At 42.6% G+C, this 21,259-nt stretch overlaps 1 protein-coding gene and 1 long non-coding RNA gene across 2 annotated transcripts in view; both read left to right on the top strand.

Moving 5' to 3' along the window:
- Nucleotides 1–10,873: 10,873 nt before the first annotated feature.
- On the top strand, nucleotides 10,874–11,901 carry LOC120441300. The gene is made up of 3 exons (XR_005613969.1): nucleotides 10,874–11,321; nucleotides 11,394–11,583; nucleotides 11,663–11,901. It is a non-coding gene; the product is annotated as an uncharacterized LOC120441300 (long non-coding RNA).
- Nucleotides 11,902–15,437: 3,536 nt separating this feature from the next.
- Nucleotides 15,438–21,259, top strand: part of pcsk5a (proprotein convertase subtilisin/kexin type 5a) — a 35,553-nt gene continuing 29,731 nt past the window's right edge. Inside the window, exons 1-8 of the mRNA XM_039615854.1 lie at nucleotides 15,438–15,816; nucleotides 16,843–16,947; nucleotides 18,870–19,040; nucleotides 19,206–19,346; nucleotides 19,633–19,700; nucleotides 19,947–20,035; nucleotides 20,156–20,328; nucleotides 20,486–20,692. Of these exons, the coding sequence (XP_039471788.1) occupies nucleotides 15,667–15,816; nucleotides 16,843–16,947; nucleotides 18,870–19,040; nucleotides 19,206–19,346; nucleotides 19,633–19,700; nucleotides 19,947–20,035; nucleotides 20,156–20,328; nucleotides 20,486–20,692 (1,104 nt within the window). The 5' untranslated portion in view covers nucleotides 15,438–15,666. The remainder of the gene's footprint in view (nucleotides 15,817–16,842; nucleotides 16,948–18,869; nucleotides 19,041–19,205; nucleotides 19,347–19,632; nucleotides 19,701–19,946; nucleotides 20,036–20,155; nucleotides 20,329–20,485; nucleotides 20,693–21,259) is intronic.

The following is a 21,259-nucleotide window of genomic DNA, read 5'->3' as shown; positions in this document are numbered from 1 at the left end:
GAACGTTTGCTGTGTCTCTCAGCACAGTCTCAAGAGCATGGATTTCTGGAGATTCCAGGAGACAGGCTGTTACTATATGGCCTTAACCCATTAGCAGACTGGAGAGGGAGAGGATGAGCAATGGCAGAGATACAAAATGACCTCCAGCAGGCTACAGGTGTGAATGTCTCTGACCAAACAAACAGAAACAGACTGTTGTCCTCTGTGTTAGCTGCCCAGTACAATGGAGCCCGATTGGCATTTGCCATAGAATACCAAAATTAGCAGGTCCACCACTTCCACCAAATCAATTCCATCTGGCATCCTTTCATTCCAAACACATTACCCAGTCCATATTTGTGTAAATATCAAGCATGATTTTTCCCCCCATTGAGATCTGATGTGTTCCTTCAATTTTTTCAGCAGTTTATATTTGAATGAGCGGTGCCTTATCAGCAAGATGCATCACTCAGACACAGAATTACCCGATCAGTGCTAACATGTGCTGTAACTAAAATAAAAACGGAATTTTACTCCATGAAAGGGAAAAAAATCCATCACAAAGTTTATGGACTTTTGTTATTGCAAATTTAACATGGATCCATATTGACTCTCAAACAAATGTAGCTCCAAAAGGCACAAAAAAACACGTGGACAGTGGAGAGGTCCAGTTTAGTGAGTCAAAAAAAGTGGCAGCATTGACACAATCCCCTTAGAATACTGCATTCGCACCAGTCTGTCACACCAAGGCGCCACTCCCCTAATAATGCATAGCTTTAAGCCATAACATAATTTAAATGGAGGTAAAAAATAAAAGAAATCATGGCCGGTACATTTGTCTAAAGAGGAGAAAGTAAGCTCCAGAGACCAAATAAATGTTTTTGCATGGTATGTGCTGCGTCAGGGGTTGTCATGAAGGTGGGCATTTTAATGGGGATGGACTTGCTTTGAAGCTGGCCTCAAGTGGCCGTTAGAGGAACTGCAGTTTGGCTTTCCTTACTGATGTAGAATTCCTCTTGAGGTTAAGTCCCCAGAGCCTGAGGAGTTCTAATATGAATAATGGTGCAAATAAATACATAAAAATAAAAATCTATATTTATTTTTAAAATTTTCTATAAATACCAGATACCTTTGGATACTATTTGGGGATGTAAGTTTAAAACTAATAAACCCACTAAAGAAATGTAGTGAAATCAAGGCAACAACATGAGCCCCATATTTATTTTATTATTATTTTTTACATTTTATTGTAAAACAACAAACTTACAACAGGATGGTGTGTGGAGACAAAGCACTGCCAACAACAAAAACCCAACAATAAATAAATAATAATTATGATAAAAAGAGGAATAAGAGGAGAAAAAATACATATTTGGTTCTAGTGTCAGGGTTACGATTGAGTTATGATTATATGTCCTCACTAAGATATGAAAATGTGTGTTTGTGTGTGTGTATGTTGCAAATATACGGATGTGCTGTGTAGCTGCATGAAAGTGCTATATGTGGATGTGTGAGGCTCTGTTCAGTCTAGAAAATCATATTTTTGAGAGGAAATATAAATAAATATATGTCCAGACAAATAAATGACTACACACACACACACACACACACACACACACACACACACACACACACACACACACACACACACACACACACACACACACACACACACACACACACACACACACACACACACACACACACAGAATAATAACAATAACAAACATAATTAGAACAGAAAGTAGAAACAGAGAGAATAATAATCCTCATAAAAGGTAACCATGATGATTTAGAGGGTGTTAATATTAGCTAAGTCAGTTATTGTTTGATGTTCATTAGATCGCTTTTGAGTGATTACATATGATGCACATTGATACCTCCCACTTAACAAGACCAACATTAACTTAACAACTATCTGTTGTGCTTTAGAAATGTATTGTATCTTTTACATGCAACATCTCACTAATTTAGTTACCCCCAGTTTTCAAATAATTTCGATGAAATTGTAATAGTTACTCTTTGAAATGTGTTAGCCGAGCAGAGAAAATGAATGAAGTCATTTAAAAATGGAGCATGGGTATCGCTGATTATTATTAGGCATTTATCACTTCTAAGAAACAATCACTGTTGACTTCTAGGAACATTTCTAAGACATCAAAAAGAGAATGCGGGCAAAGATGAGTCTTCAGTCCTCAGACGGCAGCTCCGACAGCCCACTTTTGTGGACACTCCAGGGCAAGTCTCGGGAAATTAAGCCTCAGCTGTTTGATGGCTGTGAGAAGCCCCAAATATTACTACTTAGTAATTCATGACACACATAAGCTGCTTCTGCGAGGCTCTGAGGTGGTATGAGATCCTGGCCTAATTTATTCCAAACTTCGGTTATAGCGTTAGCTCTCGGTTTTGTTTGCCTGCTTGTTTGGATTTGCACAACAACTGGCAGTTTCCACTTTGCCTCAAACAAAGCAGTTAGACACAGACTGTGCTTTGTTTCTGCAGGGGAGAGTTGTTGGAGGGGAAAGATGTTTGGGGATATTTCAGGAAGTCCACAGCTCTTTATGTACTGGACATGTATCTGCTACATCCTCCCCCCCACTCGCTCGAGACAAGAGTATATATGTACATATGCACAGATAAGCGCAGACACACACTGTTTTAAGCAGTTTTAAACTCACAGTAGAGGTGGGCAGAGTGATCCAAATCAATAGTAACAATGCCAGTGCTGGTATTGGTATTGGATCGACACTAATGCGATAGAAAAAAATATACTTAAAACATGCACTATGAAAAATGCCTAAATAATGTTTTATTTATATAAAACATTTTAACCAGAAGTGCTTCAGAGACAGCCACATTTGCAGATCTCCAAAAGATACAGTTTCAAAATACCTGAAAAGCTGAAAGGTGTGTTTTGTTGTGTCAGCTAAGTTGGTGGAAAGAAAAAATCAGAGTTTCAAGGATTTTTATTTTTTGTTTTGGGTGTTTTTTTTTGTCATATGTTTCCCTGTTCATTGGAATTCTTCCTTTACTGTGAAGAACAGATGCCAGACATTGTATTAATACCATTTAAAATGTTACATCAGTAGTTTAGTGGTCATTAAAGTGTGTTCAGAGTTTACAAACTGATGATGATTCATCTCATAAGTCGTGACACACTGCTCTGCGCATAAGCTTATTAAGTTAAAAGTATTGGTACTGGTATCGCCAGTACTGGCCCTGTATATACTTATTGGATCAACACCAAAATCTGCAGTATCGCACATCACTACCCCCCAATGTTCCCTGACATGACTGCACTGCCGTGTAGAAGTCGAAAAGCTCGCTCTGCACGTGAGCATGCATATAAGCAACAAATTCACAAACACAAACTCGGCCGCATACGCAACTGCACACATTCTCGCGACTACACACACACACACAAGCACTCACATCCAATCTCACAGCTAACATATTGTTCTCAGACCAACACAATGCATTATCTCCCCCGCAGTTGTTCCTCTCTCCCTCACAACCGGGCACACGCTCCGTCCTGGTAGCTCTGTGTGTGCCGTGCAATGCTGAGAGGAGTGTAGCGTTGTCAGTCATTAATCTGCTACAGCACAGCCTGTAATCCTGATGACAGAGCGGAGCGGGCTTACAGAGAGCAGAGAGGATCTGAGCCCAGCCTGGAGTGGGGAACAAAGGAGCCAGAGAAGACTGGCTTTGAATCTATAAAGAGAAAGGAAGTGTGTGTGAGTGTGTGTGTGTGTGTGTAAGGATTCTGAGGTGAGGTCGGTAACTATTTTGTCAGCACTGCTGCAGTGTTATTCAAGAATGCTGGCACACACAAAAGCTACACATGGAAAGCTACCCTGGCTGCCGGTGTGTCACACTGACATATAAGATAAAGCGCCTCTGGTCCAGGCTTGTCTGCAGAGAAATGCGAGAGAACAAGCTTATTTCAACGGCCTCTTCAAAGAAACATCAAGGGTCAAAGTTGGCTCACGCAATTCAGTGCAACATCAAGGAGGCTGAAAATGAAGAAGGGGGGGGGGTTAAAAAAAAGCATGTCTGGAGGCATCAACAAGCATGCATAATGGGCATGTGAAAACAACCGGCCCTACACGCTGAGAGGAAGCGGTAAAGCTATTACTGCATGAGTCATTGAGCTTCGGCTGCTATTGAGGTATTATGTTTCAGTTTGCCACATTACAACTAAAGAGGTCATTTCACAGTCACTCAGAGTGAGAAGTCAAGAGGTGCAGCAGCCATAACCTGTCCGCCGGTCCAGCAGCGAAATAATATTGTTTGGAGGCTAATGCAATAAATGATGCAACATAAACTGTCTTCTCTCAATGACTTAATAATGATGCTGATAAACAAGCCCCAGAGTTGCAATGATACTTGAAAGTACTTTCTTTTCTTTGAACTGAGAAAGAAGCCTCATTAGTGACCAAATAAAAGAAAAATATGGATTGAATGCGGACCTGGGGATCCAAATTAAAACACACACACACACACACACCGACTGACACAATGCCTGGGCACATCCTCTGGCTTATCTCTGTAGATTTTAGAGGCACTACGCACAAACACACAGTTATATTTATGAGCGCATGCGTCAGTTGGAAATGGTAAATAATGAATTAAAAAGTACCCATTTCAAGACGACCTGCCAAGTTTCTGAGTCAACTGCGATGGCTGCAGATTGGTTTAATAAAATATGAGCTAAATTCTCCCCTGCCACTGCTGGTGCTGATACAAAAAAAAAAGGCAGGGTGGGGGCAATGTAACGTAAACACACCGTGGCTGGGGCTGAGAAAGGACTCATAGTGGTTCTGTGACACGAAGGGTTTTTCCAGCTGTGGAGAGAAATGTGATTGGGTGTCCTCGGCACATGCTGAGGTAACAGGAAAACAAAAAAGGATGGAAAATTCCAACCGGCTGAATTCGTTAATAATCTATTTGGCTGCGTTCTGGACATCTTCCATTCAGAGGAAAACCTCAGAGAAGGCACACACAGCAGAGATCTTAAGAAAGAGTGGGATGATATGTGACAAGGGGGCCCTGACTGAATTCATGCTGGAGGAGGTTCAGAAGAGCCAGACCAACTTCCCAATAGTATACAATATTAGCTTTGGAGGAACACCTACGTAGGAGCTGTTCTCATTAAAATAGTTTTAATTCCTTTCACTTCTAATGACTTTCTCTATAGTTTGTGTTGCCACAATACAGTTTAGCTCACTGCACGTGTGTTAAAAGTGCATTTTTAATCAGGCAAAAACAAACTAAAGTATTTCTTCTTATTTAAAGCTCTTTGCATTTTTGAACCCCCTCCCTTAAGACTGAGCATATTTATGCCACAAATCAAACACACTGGAATTCTACTTTCAGCTGCTTCCTTAATCACAATGGGGTGCCACAGCAAGAAGCTCCACATCTCTTTTGACAGTTTTTTTTGTACACCAGACACAATCCCCAAATGATTTGTGCCTCCTGCTGGAATCGAACTGGCAATCATTCATTTGATAGGAAAACATGTAAACCAATTCACTGTGGAGCCTCCGTGCTGGGGTTTTAGTAGTTGTAGTAAAACTAATATCAGGTGTTTAGTGCCGAAACTTGTTTTTCTGTCTCTTTGAGATGCCACGGTGTGGGGTCATTTGAGATTTGCTTGCCTTTTTTATTTTATATTCGCGTACGTGACACTTCATGTTCAAGCCAATAACCAGTCTTGTGTGAAGAAGCTTTCTCCACATCTAAAAGGAGTCACTCTGCCCACACGCCGTGGCAAAAAATAAATAAATAAATATTTTTTTAAATGTGCAGGGGTATCCTGCAAAAAGGTTGAAGGCTGTCTTCGACAGTTCCCCCTTAAGTGCTATTTCTTACATGACATTTTGGACAGTGGAAATTGCAGGCTAGAAGTGCTTTTCCTATCTTTTTAAAGGCTCCCACTGCCATTGATTAGCCTTATTTTAGAGCCCCTTAGGCATTTGGCTAGAGAAGTCCATTGTAGCAAAGCATTTCTGTGAGGTTTGAAGGGAGAATTTTTTAAACTATTTCCAATCACGCTTCTTTATAATGTGAGACATTTGCTTGTGCAGGAAGGACATACAAGAGACGGGGATGTCTTTCACAGAGACGTTTATTGAGGAGAATAGAGTGCAGGAGAACAAGTTAACACGTGTCAAGCCACTGTCAATCTGGAAGCCTTCCTGACAACAGGGTTCACATTTCACAAAGTGTATCCGTTTCTGTGTATTCCGCATTCCTCACTGTCTGGATCCAAGATGTTACATATGTGGCGAGCCCGGTGAGACAGAGAATGTGAAACTATGCAAGGTCTTCTCCCCAGTATAGAAGTGAGTAGCTTTGAAGGTACCAGATGCTGAATCATTACATTCCTCCACGTCTGGCTGTTTCACTGAACGGCTCTGGTGCAATAATTGGCCTCTGAGAGACTCCTCGTCAGAGTGACCCCTTGTGCTTTTTGACCTCTCTTACAAGTCTTTAGGAGTAAAAGTGTAATGAAATGTTGAGGCTTTGAGTGCATCACCAACCTAATATTAATTTGAATAAAATGCAACATTAATGTATAACCGCATGAAGAATTTCTAGAAGGTTGGTTTAAAGTCGAGAATAAAAACAATCAGAATTGTTGACGAAAAATCGTGATGAAAACTGTCTGCCCATTTCAATCTTTGAACATAAGACATCAACAATGTAGATTTATGATTTATGTAATGGTTTCATTAAACCATACAAACATATACACCAAACACAATGCCAGAGAAAAGGATTTTTCTCATGTTGATCACTCAGCTGATTTCCTGTTTTGCATTTTTTTCCATTGGCTCTCATGCAGTCTTGGTAGTTTTACTTTGTTTCTTTTCCACACAAGTTCCATTCACCACCTCTTCACCAGCTCCTTTTCTAAGCTCTTCCTTATAGCTACTGTGCGCAGCCTCCCCCTACTTGTCAGACTGTCTTTGAAGCCATTGTTGTCCAGCTATTCGACCATTTCCTTGAGCAGTTCCTGTCTATTTTTTCCTTGTGCATGCCTGTTGTCTGCTCTTTGAGTTATCATCTTTTTTTTCTTCCTTTTTTTAGTCTCTCTCGTTTGATTTCTGCTTTTGCTTCCTCCCTCGCTGGATCTGTTTGCTTCTCTCGATCACCTTTCTTGCTATTAAAAATTTGGATTTTGGACTTTTGCATTTGCATTCTTCCATTTCAAGTCACACGCATCCTCTTGGAGGCTAACGCCACAAAACTTGTCCTCTCGATGTTACTGATGTGCTTGTTCCCTGTGAGAGTTGTCATTGCGAGACTAACGCAAATAGCAAAGCTGTTACATCCACACTATTAGCGGCAAACACTCCCATCTTCAAAATGGCATGTCATGCAGCAAAACCCATGATGCCACACAACAGAGCATACAAAACAGCAAGAACAGTTGAACAAAGAAGAAGAGTTCACGCCTGTGCTGCCTGCAGGGCAGTCAGTGTGCTCAGGAACACGTTTGACAATTATTTTCAGGGGAATATGTCACTGTTTGAGAAGACTTTTCTGAACATCAAAGTCAGTCTCTCTGAAGACATGTTAGATAACTTCAAAGTCTTGTGACTACTTTGCCAAGAGGTGCTTTCCCTTTGTTTTGCTCAGCTAGTTTTGTTTTCCATTTCATTGTGCAGCAGATGATAAAGACTGTGAGTCCACGTTGCATCATGGACCTGCTCTCTGTAATTTACCGCTCAAGGTCTGAACAGGCATCGGGCGAGACTTTAACCACCAAAATATTCTGACAGGTAGGTACGCGAGGAAGAAGCTCCGAGAAGGTCTTTTGAAGCTGTGCCATTTCTTTCTCTCTCTTTTTTTCTTACTTTGAAAGCATCATGAATCGAGATGCCATGATGAAATTACATTATAATTTTGTAATTTCCAAATTTTTGTCTGATTGCACATCAAATCTATCATTCTAACTATTATTTTTTTTCTCCCTAAGGTTGTTATTTTGCAGGCAGCAGAGACATTGTCCGAGAATTACTCAGACCTTCAGGTTACACGGCACACATACAAAAAGAAAACGGCTGCTCCAGACAATATTTTTCTTTATCTAACAAGATTTTTTTTTTTTGTGAGACCTTCCTTTCATTCCTCAAAGAAAAACCAGAACAAGTAAATGTCGCCAAAGTCTCTGGATGATAAAGGTTTTTAAATGGGAGATGTATATAAGTATGTATGAATACAAAGTGCAGTATGGCAGAAGGGAACAGCTGCTCCCTTTTCAGAAATGATCAGCTGTTGTGCTGCCTTTATTTCCCATGGCATCAAAACAGCAACTAAAGGCTGAGGCCTACACGTCTTCTTAATTAGTAAGTCATCCTCCAACAATATCCTGCATACATCCTGTTATGGACCTCATCTACCTGCTGCACATATACTAGGTCTCTAGTGACATAATTATATGACTGATGCCGAGGCATTAGTTGGAATTACTATGAGTGTCGGTGGATGTTATAGAAACATCTCTGCATATTGGCCTCGAGCCCATTCAGGCAAAATAAAATCACAGTATGAAATACATAGCGTGAAGTGGAAAATGAAGCACGCGATCGTCCAATCTTTGCCTGTCGAGCACACTAAGCATGGTGTGTTTTCATGAGTAAAACAAAGCAGTGTTGTGCACATTTGACTTACGCTATGTAGTTAGAAATGAACAGCGGGACTGTGGGAAACAAAAGAATGGCAGGACGGCTGTTTTTAGCAGCTTTTTGTCTGATGTAAGTCAAGAAAAGGCGCCGTCTCTTCTAAAATAAAGCATAATGATGCGACTAACAGGAACACACTCAGACACGCTGTGTCGCATATTCTGTTAATCATCCTCTGGTTCCTATCATCCCCTGCCATTTGCATTTTTTTCATGTAATAAAGTATCATAGAAGTATAAAACATGGAATAATCGCTTACTTTGGCTTTGGATGAGAGGATTTGTTTTCTCTGAAGTATGCTGCAATGTAACTAAGGCAACTGAGCTATCCAACTTTGCAGATCACAAAGATTGTTTCAGTTAATTCATCTCCTTCTCCATATTCTTCTTCACTTTAATCTCAATACTAAACAAGTTAAAAAATATGTTATGTATGGTGGTGAGAAAAAGCTTCTGCTTGGACTTGATCTTTGATGTCAGCTGCCACAATTAACCCTCTCAGGCTCAAATTAAGTTTTAGTTACAGGAAAAATCTGATATTTGGGGAAAATTATCATATGGGGTAGTACAATAGAATCCTGACTTTTTTTTTTAGTGAGACCTTCACATGCAAGGAGTTCTGGGATGTTGCGGATTTACAACATTGGCCCGGTGTGGTAAATTGACACTGAAGACTGAATATGATATGAACATTAACTTTATTTGTATACAACTTTTCAAAACAATGTAACAAAGTGCTTTTCAGTAACAGAACAACAACAAAAACAATATGGGATCCAAATCCAAAATCTCAAATCCTCATTGAGTAGGCCATGTTGGCATGTCACTTTGTGGTGTGGTACTCCAAGAAACAGTTTTTGTCTTTCGTAAAGCACAGAAGTACTTTGCACTTCAGGCAGGCCATTTGCGTGTAGCCATTCTTGCACAGTCTGCACGGTCCACGTTTCTCAGCATGAATGGGAAAATGATCGCATCGGTCGAGTCTGACGTCAACCGATGGTGCAACGATCCGCTGAAGTGGAGGTGGAGGGTTGCTAATGCACAACCAAGTCCTGCAGTGGTACTTCTGAGTAAAAAAAAACTCATAAAATATGTATGTGGGGTAATCAGGTTGTTAGTTTTTAACTGTTGCAAATCGGCAACGCCTGCCTCGAGAGGGTTAAGCAGCTAGCCATGCAACTGTAGCATTCCCAACCTCCTCTGGCATTAACATCAGCATAAACAGTGTGCACTGGGAGCTTCACTGCATGGGTTTCCATGGCCATCAGTTCCAGTAGGTGTAATGTGCCACACTGACTTTGATAAAGCAAGAAAAGGACTACATGGTGGAAAATGACTCAAACCATGATTCCAAAAAAATATCACCTAAATGCTTTAAGAACATTTAGCCTACATTATTTCAGATGTCTCACATTCACCACTGTATAGGTCACTGTTGAAACACATTGGACTGGAATAGAGTTAAACAGCAGAGCAGACTTGTTGCAGTTATTCGTTTCAATATTCTTCTGTATGCTGCTCTTTCTTATTGATTTTTTTGAGGGGGGCTGTTTTGTTTTGTGGGCCGGATTGAGATAGTTGGCTGGGTGGTTCCTGTCCTCAGGCCATAATTTGCCCATGTGTGGTTTAGATGATCAGCCCACAACAAACTGCTGATAAATGAAAACAGCTTATATCTATGGCTACTCCTCTCAAGCTGGCTAACGTATGTAACCTATCATGATGTACCTTTCACTGAGCATGGCGTCCATGGGAAGAAAATATAAGGGAGCCCTCTGCTGTTCAACCAAATATCAACCCGTAAACAAAATACCTACCAACATATTTTTTGGAAGGACTAGTCACGATCAGGGTGGTCGGTTTGTAAGCTATAGGGTTGTGGTTGTCTGGTTTTGTCCGCTAACCCTGTAACAGACTGGTAAATGATGGTAAGTGGACTGGATCTTATATAGGGCTTTTCTACTCAATTGACAACTGACCTACTGTATGCTAATGTGAGCCACCCCCCTCCTCCCACTAGGGAAGTCAGACCACAACCTGGTTTACCTACAGCCACAATACACACCCCTCGTCCAAAGGCAGCCTGTCACAACACGCTCCATTAGGAGATGGACCCCAGAAAAGGAGGATGCTCTGAGGGACTGCTATGACACCACAGACTGGGATGTGCTTCTGAGCCCATATGGTGAGGACATAGAGGGGGCGACACACTGTCTGACGGACTACCTCAACTTTTGTGTGGACACAGTCGGCCCTGCTAAGACGGTACGGTGTTATCCTAATAACAAACCGTGGGTAACACAGGAAGTCAAAGCTGTCCTCAACATGAAGAAGAAGGCCTTCAGGAGCAAAGTGAAGGAGGACATGAAAGCAGCACAGCGGGAGGTGAAACGCTGCTTGAAGGAAGCAAAGGATGCCTACAGGAGGAAGGTGGAGCAGAAGTTGGAGAGGAACAATATGAGGGAGGTCTGGAATGGTGTGAAAATGTCATGGTCTGGGCGGGCCTGAGTAACTTTCCTCAGCATCAGCTCTCCTCCTTTGGGTGGAGCCCTTCCTGCCCCTCTCCGTTCCTCAGCTGCAGGCAATTATTCTGGCAGTATTTAGGAGCAGCGCACACTATGAGTCTTCGCCAGATCGTCTGCTAACCCCAGTTAGTTCACAGCCTTATGTTCCTGTGTATTTTTCAGTGTGCATTACTTACCCCTCTCTTCCTGTCTCCTAGTCGGTACCTGGACTCATCATCCCAAAACCTGCCATAGCCTCATTCCTGGATTCCGGTCAGCTGCTGCTTAATCCTTTTCAGTCAAACTGCCACTCACACCTGCCTGCCTCCCTGCATACCAGTATTGGACTCAGCGCTCGCCTGGACCTCGCCTCGCCTCCACCTTCAGTTAATCCCCGCCTGCGAACACGTAAGCCATCCCAGCTTGTCAAATGGAGAAACACTCACAACTCCTTGGACTGTTCTGATTTTCCTCTCCTACGTTTCAGTGCCCTGGTCTGCCATAGCTTCCACCAGCCCCACTCCAGTTTCAGCAGTTTAGTGACCTGTCTGTTCCATGCTCGCCCTAGCCCCGCACCTCACAGACACCACGCTTTTGCACTAAGTTTAACCTTGTTTTCTGTCTTGAATATTTATGTTAGAGACACGTGTGAATAAAAGTTTTTGTTTTCGCAAATCACTTTGAGCTTCCGGTCTTTGGTTCTGCGCCTGAGTCCATTCCACGTCATGGGCCTCTGAGCTATGACAGAAAACCATCACAGGCCACAACATCAAGAACAGCACAGTGGGGGGGACTGTGGAGAAGGCAAACGAACTCAACTACTTCTTCAACAGGTTCGACCGGCACACAACCCCCCCACCCTCACCCTCACCTTTACTACAGAGCCCTCTCCCTACTCTCCTACCTCCCTCGCTTTCCCCCCTCCTTGACACTATGACATCCCCCTCCTCCTTCTCCAACCCCTCTCTAAACAGCACGACAGCCTCCCTCCCCCCCTTCCAATCATCTCCCAGTGTCACAGTTGGACAGGTCAGGAGACAACTGAGGAAGCTTCGCCCCAGGAAGGCAGCAGGCCCAGACAAGGTGTGTCCTAGGATGCTAAAGGTGTGTGCTGCTGAACTTGGGGAGCCGCTACAACGAGTCTTCAATCTCAGTCTGCGACTGGGGAGAGTGCCCGCCCTCTGGAAGACATCCTGCATTGTCCCGGTCCCCAAAAAGAACCGGCCCAATGAGCTGAATGACTTCCGACCGGTGGCACTGACGTCACATCTTATGAAGACTCTAGAGCGGCTCTTCCTCAACCTCCTCCGACCACAGGTACAACATGCCCAGGACCCACTACAGTTCGCCTACAAGGCGAATGTCGGAGTGGAGGATGCCATCCTGTACCTCCTACACAGAGCCCACTCACACCTGGACAAGGGAAAAGGCACGGTCAGGATCCTGTTTCTTGACTTTTCCAGTGCCTTCAATACAATCCAGCCCTGTCTGCTCCAGGAGAAACTAAACAGGATCCAGGTGGACCCCTGCCTGGTTGCTTGGATCTCCGACTACCTCACCGACAGACCACAGTACGTCAGGCTGAAGGACATCACGTCTGACACTGTGGTCAGCAGCACAGGAGCACCACAGGGAACTGTGCTGTCCCCTCTTCTCTTCACCCTGTACACCTCTGACTTTTGCTATAACTCTGAATTATGCCATATTCAGAAGTTTGCGGATGACACCACCATCATGGGGCGTATCTGGGATGACCAGGAAGAGGAGTACAGGAGCCTGGTGAGGAACTTTGTCACATGGAGTCACACAAACCACCTGCAACTCAACTCCTCAAAGACCAAGGAACTGGTTGTGGACTTCGGGAGGTCCAGACCAGGTCCACTGCCAGTTCAAATAGAGGGAGAGGAGGTGGAGGTGGTCAACACATACAAGTACCTCGGGCTGTGGGTGGACAACAAACTGGACTGGACATGCAACACGCAGCACCTGTATAAAAAAGGCCAAAGCCGACTGTACTTCCTCAGGAGGCTGAGGTCTTTCAACATCTGCAGGAAGCTCCTGAGGATGTTTTACCAGTCGGTGGTTGCTGGAGTACTTTTCTATGGCGTGGTGTGCTGGGGGAGCAGCACAGCAAAGAAGGACTCATCCAGGCTGGAGAAACTAATCAGGAAGGCGGGCTCTGTGGTCGGCATGAAGCTGGACACTCTGGTGACAGTGGCAGAGAAGAGGACATTAAAGAAACTGATGGACATTATGAACAATGCTGGGCATCCTCTGCACACGGTCGTAAACAATCAGAGGAGCCTATTCAGTGACAGGTTGCTTCTCCCAAAGTCAAAAACCAACAGACTTAAAAACTCCTTTGTCCCACAGGCCATCAGACTGTTTAACTCCTCACTGGAGGGGAGAGGGAGGGGAAACAGAGGGACAAGGGAGGGCGGGAACAACTGAGCTGTAGGTGCTTTTTTTACACTGTGCAATATTTGTTTTTGTTGTTGTTGTTGTTGTGTTGTTTTTTTCTTATATTCGACTGTGCAATAATCACTGTGAAATATACTCACTCAAATGAGCAATCCTATTTATCCATATTGTATATTCTGTATCTATATATGTGTATATGTGTATATATGGTGTATTTATGCTTATATCCTTACTCTAATTCCCCTTATTGTATCTGTAACATGCAACTTCTTTCGGTGCTTTGCTACTGGAAACTGAATTTCCCGGAGGAACCCACCCGAGGGATTAATAAAGTTTCATCTAATCGAATCTAATCTAATCTACCTGACCACTAAGAACTTTATACAACATGCCTCACTCCCCCATTCGTACAGCCACTGCTTCTATGGTGAAATGCTTTCTAACTAACGTTCACACACATTCACTCTCTGATGGATGCATCGGAGAGTAACTTGAGGTTAGTATCTTGCCAAAGGAGCAGCCAGAGATCAAACGACCAGCCTTCCAATTAGTAGATGACTTGGTCTCCTGAGCTAAAGCCAGCCCTCAGCCACTTTTGATGACCTCTCGCCCATTGAAGGCTGGGATAAGCACCAGCCACCATAAACAAAGTGGTTGGCTGGGTCGATGGACTGGAAGTTTGTTATTGGTGGTAGCTGGAATGTTTTTTTTTCCTTGCTGACTGCTTTTCTGTATTAAATATTTAGAACACACGAGTGGTAAACTTATACTGAATTTTAGGTTGAATAAATAACTTATATATTATATTCTGTATATTGTGTTAGTCTGCATGCCCTTCTAATCCTTGTATTTCTATGCTGCAGCAGGTAGATGGAGACGCCTGCTCCAGTACTTCCTGTATAAAGCCCATCCTTCCTATTCTTCAGCATGCATCTTTTGTTTCTCAGCCATAGACAGTATACAATATGTACATAGCCACTCTGACATCACCTATTAGTTTTGGACTTTTTGTTTTGCACCCTCAACACTAACATGTTGGCTGTTGTTAATGCTAATTCTTCAGGTAATGCTAATTAGCTTGGTTAGCAAGCTATCTCCACAAATTGTATGCATGCAACACACAGACCTAATAATTTGGCTAATAAAATATAAACAAATAATCAACAACAATTTATAATATTAGTAAGATAATTCAGTAAAAAGTCTCACAATGGCACAAACACAGCAGAGAGGTCCACTTCAGTTGCTCGGATTAATGGAGTTGAGGCCTAGCAGCACCTGCTGGCTAGAGCTGCCTATGCCTTGATACCTGCCTTGATATCTCTAACTCAATCATCCAAACAGGTGAGTCACAAAAGAATTCAACTTAAATATACGACCTAGAGCAGGGAGGATGTCATTTTACATCACTGGCCACCTGTAAGGAGTCTCCGGGCTTAAATTGTAAGGCATAAATGTGTAAAATTACAGAAAAAACTTCCAGTAGTTCATTGTTCATTGCCCAGATGGTCCTGCAATTATAAAGTGGAAATGTTGATGTTGTTGTTTCTATGTGGTTCTATCTATTGCTTTATGAGTATGAATAGGGGAAGTCTTTATCAGTAGGAAAACATCTAAAAAAATAAATAAATAAATAAATAAAAAATGAAAGTACAGGTAAAACTTATGCCAACGGGGTGTTTTCCCTCTAATATTTATCACATGTCTGATTCCTTGAGCTTTCTAAAAAAAAATTTTTTTAAATACAGGCAGCTCATTCATTTTACAGTATTTGCAAAGAGTAAAGTAAAGAAAAGATCTATATAAGTAAAGTGTAACCCACAGATCAGATCCCAATAAAGGACAGACTGTAGCTGATCCCCGGCCTCCATATTGAAGTAATTTGATAGAAGCTTGTAGTCAGTGAAGGAGTCAAGTCTTCACAACTTCAGCCGGCAGAACATCGGGTGCATCCTGCGTCTTTGAGACAGCGGATTTCCCGCAATGAGAAGCATCTGCAGCAGAACAGAGTGCGGGGACAGCTCGTGAAACACCTGGGCACCGGCTATTTACCGAGAGAAATAAGCAGCAATGGCGCGTTTTATCGCGCTGTGGATGGGAACTCTCCTCCAGCTTTGCCACGCAACGATTTATACAAACGACTGGGCGATAAAAATAAGAGGGGACCTCGAATCTGTGAACAGGATAGCAGAGAAATATGGATTTACCAACATGGGACAGGTGAGTGCCCTCAAACATGAAGAGGGCAGTTATTTACACAATTACCAGACTTGCATTTGGCGCAGTGTCATTTATTGGAAAACTGAAAATATTGGACAAATCTAACTGTGGAGACTCTTATGGCTTTAGTTTACTAATATTTTTTTAGGATTGCATCAAAAGCTGTTGATGTCTGTCTGTACTTTATGGTCAGCCGTCCAGGTAGAAACTGCTCAAGATTTAAAGAAGCAGCAAATGAACAGATACATTCATAAATAAATAAATAAATCATGACCACCAGCATGTTTTTCAACAAGAATTTGACCTCTGCATTTAGCCCAGAAATGAGCAGTGAGCACACACACACTCAAAGACACACTACAGGCAGTGCTAGTGCTGGGAACTTAACCAGCAACCATAATCCAAAGTTGCTTCTCTATGAGCCACTGCTGCATTAGTTGCACTCCTTTTGCACTTATTTTAGACTTGTTTCATAAAGTAACAGTTAAACATCAAAGAAATAGCATGCTGTACTTTATTGCACATGGGATAGATGCTCAGTTTTCACAGCAGGTGATAGGAACCAGAGAGACCCATTCAAACTAAAAAGACTGCTATACAGTAATCTTATATTGCTGAGGTTGAAAATCAAAAAGTAATTATTTCACTGAAAAGATATTAATTAAATATTTAAGGGCATAATAGTGCAATAGTGTGAGCTGTCATGTGTTTTATTAACTAGTCATTACTCAGTGGTCTGCGCTTGTATAAAAATATTAGCTGACATACATTATAGAATGCACAAAGTGACATGGTATGTGCAACTACACGAGTACACAGATGAGCAGCAGTGTGGCTGAAACCTTTTGGCTCAGGTTGCCCTCGGCTGTAAAACTATCAGAGGTATAAGGTAGCCGTGTTAATAAAAGACACCATGAGCAGTTTAATAATTAAAAAGCTGCTTTGCACAGTAGCAGAGCAGAACGAGCAGCACGCCTCCACCTGAAAACAAAATCATTTTGAGGATTTGATGTGTGTTTTCACCAGATTGGAGACCTGAAGCGGCATTACAGTTTTCGCCATCACAAGACGGCGAATCAGTCCAAAGTAGGCAACAAAGAAGTGACTGATCGCGTCGCCAAGGAGACCAAGGTATAGTAATGAGATATGAGTAGGACTGGGAGGCTACTGGATTATTAATCACCAGCATCATGTCCCCTCCGTACACTCCACATACACATAGGGACACATGTTCATTGTCCTGGTCCCTCCCCTCACATTACAGCTTTGTGTGCACGAACACTAACAGCACCTAAAGATGCTAGAAGTCCTTAAAGATCAACAAGGTGTTCAGGGTTGCATCAAATTCTTATAGTATCAATAAGCAGCTTGGGCATATAGTACATATAGTACAGGTTCTAAGCAACTCCCAGTGTTATCTGGTTACACACAAAATCCCACTTTCTTTGTCTTCCACCTTCAGAAGTTAAAGAACATAGTCGATAGTAGTGTCAGTGTTAGCCAGGAGGACTTTTTTCCAACTAGGGAAAGGGAACCATCCAAGGAGCTTTTGATTTTACATTTAGTAAACAGCTAGGGATTTATCTTTTTCCCAGCATTTAGCGTACGTCAGACTTTTTTGCATTAATGTCACTTTGTACCAACATTTTTGTTCATGTATAATTGAGTAGTGTCTGAAATCACAACACACTAACATAATATAATTCAGATTGTATGACCCATGGACTGTATATTGAAGATGGATGTTGCTACTATGACATAGCCCATTAGCCAGTCAAGTCCTTAGTGAAGCCTCGAGCTGAGTTTTTTTTAAATGGAGGATGAATCTGACTAAGAATTCAAGGGACCACTCACTTCTCCTATATCAACGTGGCATGCTGAGGAAAGGCCCACAATCATAACCTTCTGTGTTTGTTATCTGTTTTGATTCCAATGGAGATCACAATATACAAGGGAACATCATATTGTATTCAGTGAAACTTCAAAAAACAAAAAGCACAACACAGAAACTCAACTGCAAGAGTGTATGAGACATAGGGTAATTTTTATGTTGACTTCTATACAACTGGACTATTGCAAAACAGAGGAGGCTCCCCCTGCTGGCCAACAAAAGTAAAGCTAAATTCAGCCTTTAACCGTAACATGATTTGCTACATAACAGAGAAAATTCCTGAGAAAAAGTCACAGAAGTTAAAAAAAAAAAGTGTCCAACACTAACACTATTATTGTGAATTTTCAGGAATTTCAATAAGTGCCCTATAACGGCTTCAGGAACAGGAAACTACTTCTTTGGTGGAGCCATGTTTGCAGCTTTACTAAGCACAGTAATATTTTTTAAACTGAATTCTAACGTCAATGCACTGACAGGACTATAATGGCAGCTGTAACATGGAGCTGTTCAGGAGTTTTAACATTGGTCATGTTTGCTATTGCAGATGAGCACATTAGCATGTATTTGATAAATGAACTCAGAGACGCTAACAACCATTAACAGAACCAAGAAATGTGATTAGTTTTGCAGGAATAAAAACAATTAAAAACTTAATGGGGAAGTGCATTTTTTCAAATAAATAATTCTGAATTTGCACCAAATTTAAAACCTTTTAACAACTAAGAGCAGATATTAGCCTCATAAAGGCACTAGCGGAAAAGTTTAGTGTCCATATTTTGTGATACTTCACTGATCAAAGTTACCATTTTGACCTTAAAACAGTGTTATATGAGCAATCTACAGAATGATCAGGATGTCTTTATATTTCTGTGAGACAGCCATGTGTTGCAGCAATTTGGGATTGCGTTTTTGTTTGTTGCTGTTGAACGAAGAGGGTGCAAGTCATTAGCTTGCACTGATTACATTCGTGCCCTTTGTCTGTGGTAAGTCATCAGAGTATCAACCAGAGGTACAGTGTCAGGGCCCCTCCTCTTGAGAACATAATTGTTTTTTGCCAGCGCAGTAAATGCGTTATAGCTGCTGAAATATTTCACAGTGGATCCAAACGTTCCAGTGGAATGTCTAAAAGTAGACAAACATCTGGACAAATGTTCCATTTAAGGTGGAATGGCTCCAGCAGCAGGTGCTCCAGAGAAGAGTGAAGAGGATCTCCAGAGCCGGTCATATCTCTCCCATCCCCATGAGGAGAAAGCTCCTCCCTGCTACGCACCATCAGTCCAGCAACCACACGCAGGACTTCAGCAACCCAGTGTGGAACCGCCTGTGGTATATTGTGAGTCAGATTGTTTTGTTTTTTTTTCCTTTGCCATGCTCAAGTCTGAAACACAGACACACAAACACACACAAACCCAGACAGACAGACAGAGCCTAAAATAGACCCACATTTATTCTTTACTCCTGAGGGTGAAGCTGAATGTCCCACTATTTCGCTCCACAGCAGTGCAGTGGCTCCAAAGCCTGCCAGTCTCACATGAACATTGCAGCGGCCTGGAGGAGAGGGTACACTGGGAAGGGTGTGGTGGTGTCTGTCCTAGATGATGGCATCGAGAGAGAGCATCCGGATCTGAAGCCAAATTATGTAAGTGCTCTGGGATGGGACACTCTTCTTGGGAAGGGGACATTAATCATAAGCAGTTTGGCAGAGCTCTTAGTGTAAGAGCTCAGGCAGATATTGCAAGCAGGGTTTTTGGGCCAAAGGTTTGGAAAGGCCAGCTAAGAGTATTGGAAAGGACATTAAACGTCTGATCCACTTAGCTGTTGAGTGGGCTGGTGAATAATGCTCTTTGTGATTTGTCTGATGAAATACAGTCAGATAGCTGCTGGCATGGTGTTATGTGCCGCTACTTAGTATCTATCTGATTTAGGATCCTTTTGCCAGCTTTGATGTGAACGGACAAGACCAAGATCGTTCTTCTAACAGTGCTGTTAACTAGTGAGTACTTTGTATCTCTGGAATTTTCTTTGAACCTGCTTTGCAGCTTCCCCGTCATAATCCAGAACTCTAATTAATGCATGCTTTTCCTTTCCGTTTTCCCGTAATTGCATGCATGTATGGATATGCAAAGTCCCCAGTCTAAATTCTGTCTTCGCATAGCTTGATGTAACGGAAATAGCCCGTCTTCTCCTCATGCATATGCATTTAACCTCGTGTTCTGATGTTCTCCTCCTTTCTTCGAAGCCATGGGACTCAGTGCGCAGGGGTGGTTGCTGCGGCTGCAAATAGCTCTCGGTGCACGGTCGGAGTTTCTTTCCACGCACGCATAGGCGGTGAGTCCGTGTGACGCCATGAAACTCGCACGCCGAAGGACTTCTTGAAAGGCAAAGTTTTGTAGATACAGTAGGGGATTCAAACTTTATCATGGCTTTGGTGCTATCCTTTTCCCTCAGGCATCCGAATGCTGGATGGAGATGTAACAGACATCGTGGAGGCCCAGTCGCTGAGCTACAGTCCACGGTATATTGATGTTTACTTAGCCGGCTGGGGCCCAAAAGATGACGGGGCCACTTTAGATGGACCTGGACCTCTGACTCGTCTTGTTTTACAGAACGGCGTTCAAACAGTGAGGAAAAAAAGTGTGGCTGTGTTTGTTTATGTCTGTGTCCCACCTGCAGCTGTATATTTACTGCAAGGGCTGTTCTGTTTTTTCCCTCAACATCAATATGTAAATATCATAAATAAATTAATCGCCTCTGTCTGCTTTACCCAATTAATCTCAGGGCCGGCAAGGGAGGGGCTCCATCTTTGTTTGGCCGTCAGGAAATGGAGGGGAAAGAGGTGACTACTGCTCCTGCGACGGCTACAGCAACAGTATCTACACTGTCTCTATCAGCAGCAGCACTCAGCGTGGAAGCCAGCCAGATTACCTGGAGCCGTGCCCCTCCACTCTGGCAACGGCGTACGGCGGATGGGAAAGAGAGGAGATGGTGAGTGTTGCTAACAGAGAACTTAATTAAGATGCGCATGATTCACAAAATAGCTTCTTTTCTTCCACCGTAGTGAGCAGCCACGCTCTCCTACCATCAGTCTGTTGAAGATAGCTTTACCCAAATGCTGGAAAAACATTTTCTCGCCTCAATCCAAAGCAACATTGTAAAAAGACTTTATATAGACACAAACACAAGTTGCTGAATCTCAAAACTATCTTGCGAATGGCAACATTTCTGTTAACTATTAGTAGTTTAATAGTGATAGAAAACAAATCTACATTTCAGGTTGTGGGACTTGCACTGTGGAATCTGAGGCTGAAGTTTGCAAAAGTTGCAACTCACTGAACCACAAGACCTCTGGGCACCTTGCTGTCCTTGAGCCAACCGTGAACTCTCCTTTATTACGAAGTATTCTAGAGTCCAGTCTGTTGGCCTCCTGGGTCAGGACAATGATCCTAAGCACAGCAGCAAATCTACAATAGAAAGGCTCAGAGAGAAAAGAATGGCGGTGTTGCAGTGGCCCAGTCGAAGTCCAGACCTTAACCGGATTGATAAGCTGTGGTG

This window comes from Oreochromis aureus, linkage group 7 (genome assembly GCF_013358895.1).
Source record: "Oreochromis aureus strain Israel breed Guangdong linkage group 7, ZZ_aureus, whole genome shotgun sequence".
NCBI classification, from domain to species: domain Eukaryota; kingdom Metazoa; phylum Chordata; class Actinopteri; order Cichliformes; family Cichlidae; genus Oreochromis; species Oreochromis aureus.
The sequence above is the reverse complement of the archived record's forward strand: the minus strand, read 5'-3'. Positions and strand labels throughout refer to the sequence as shown.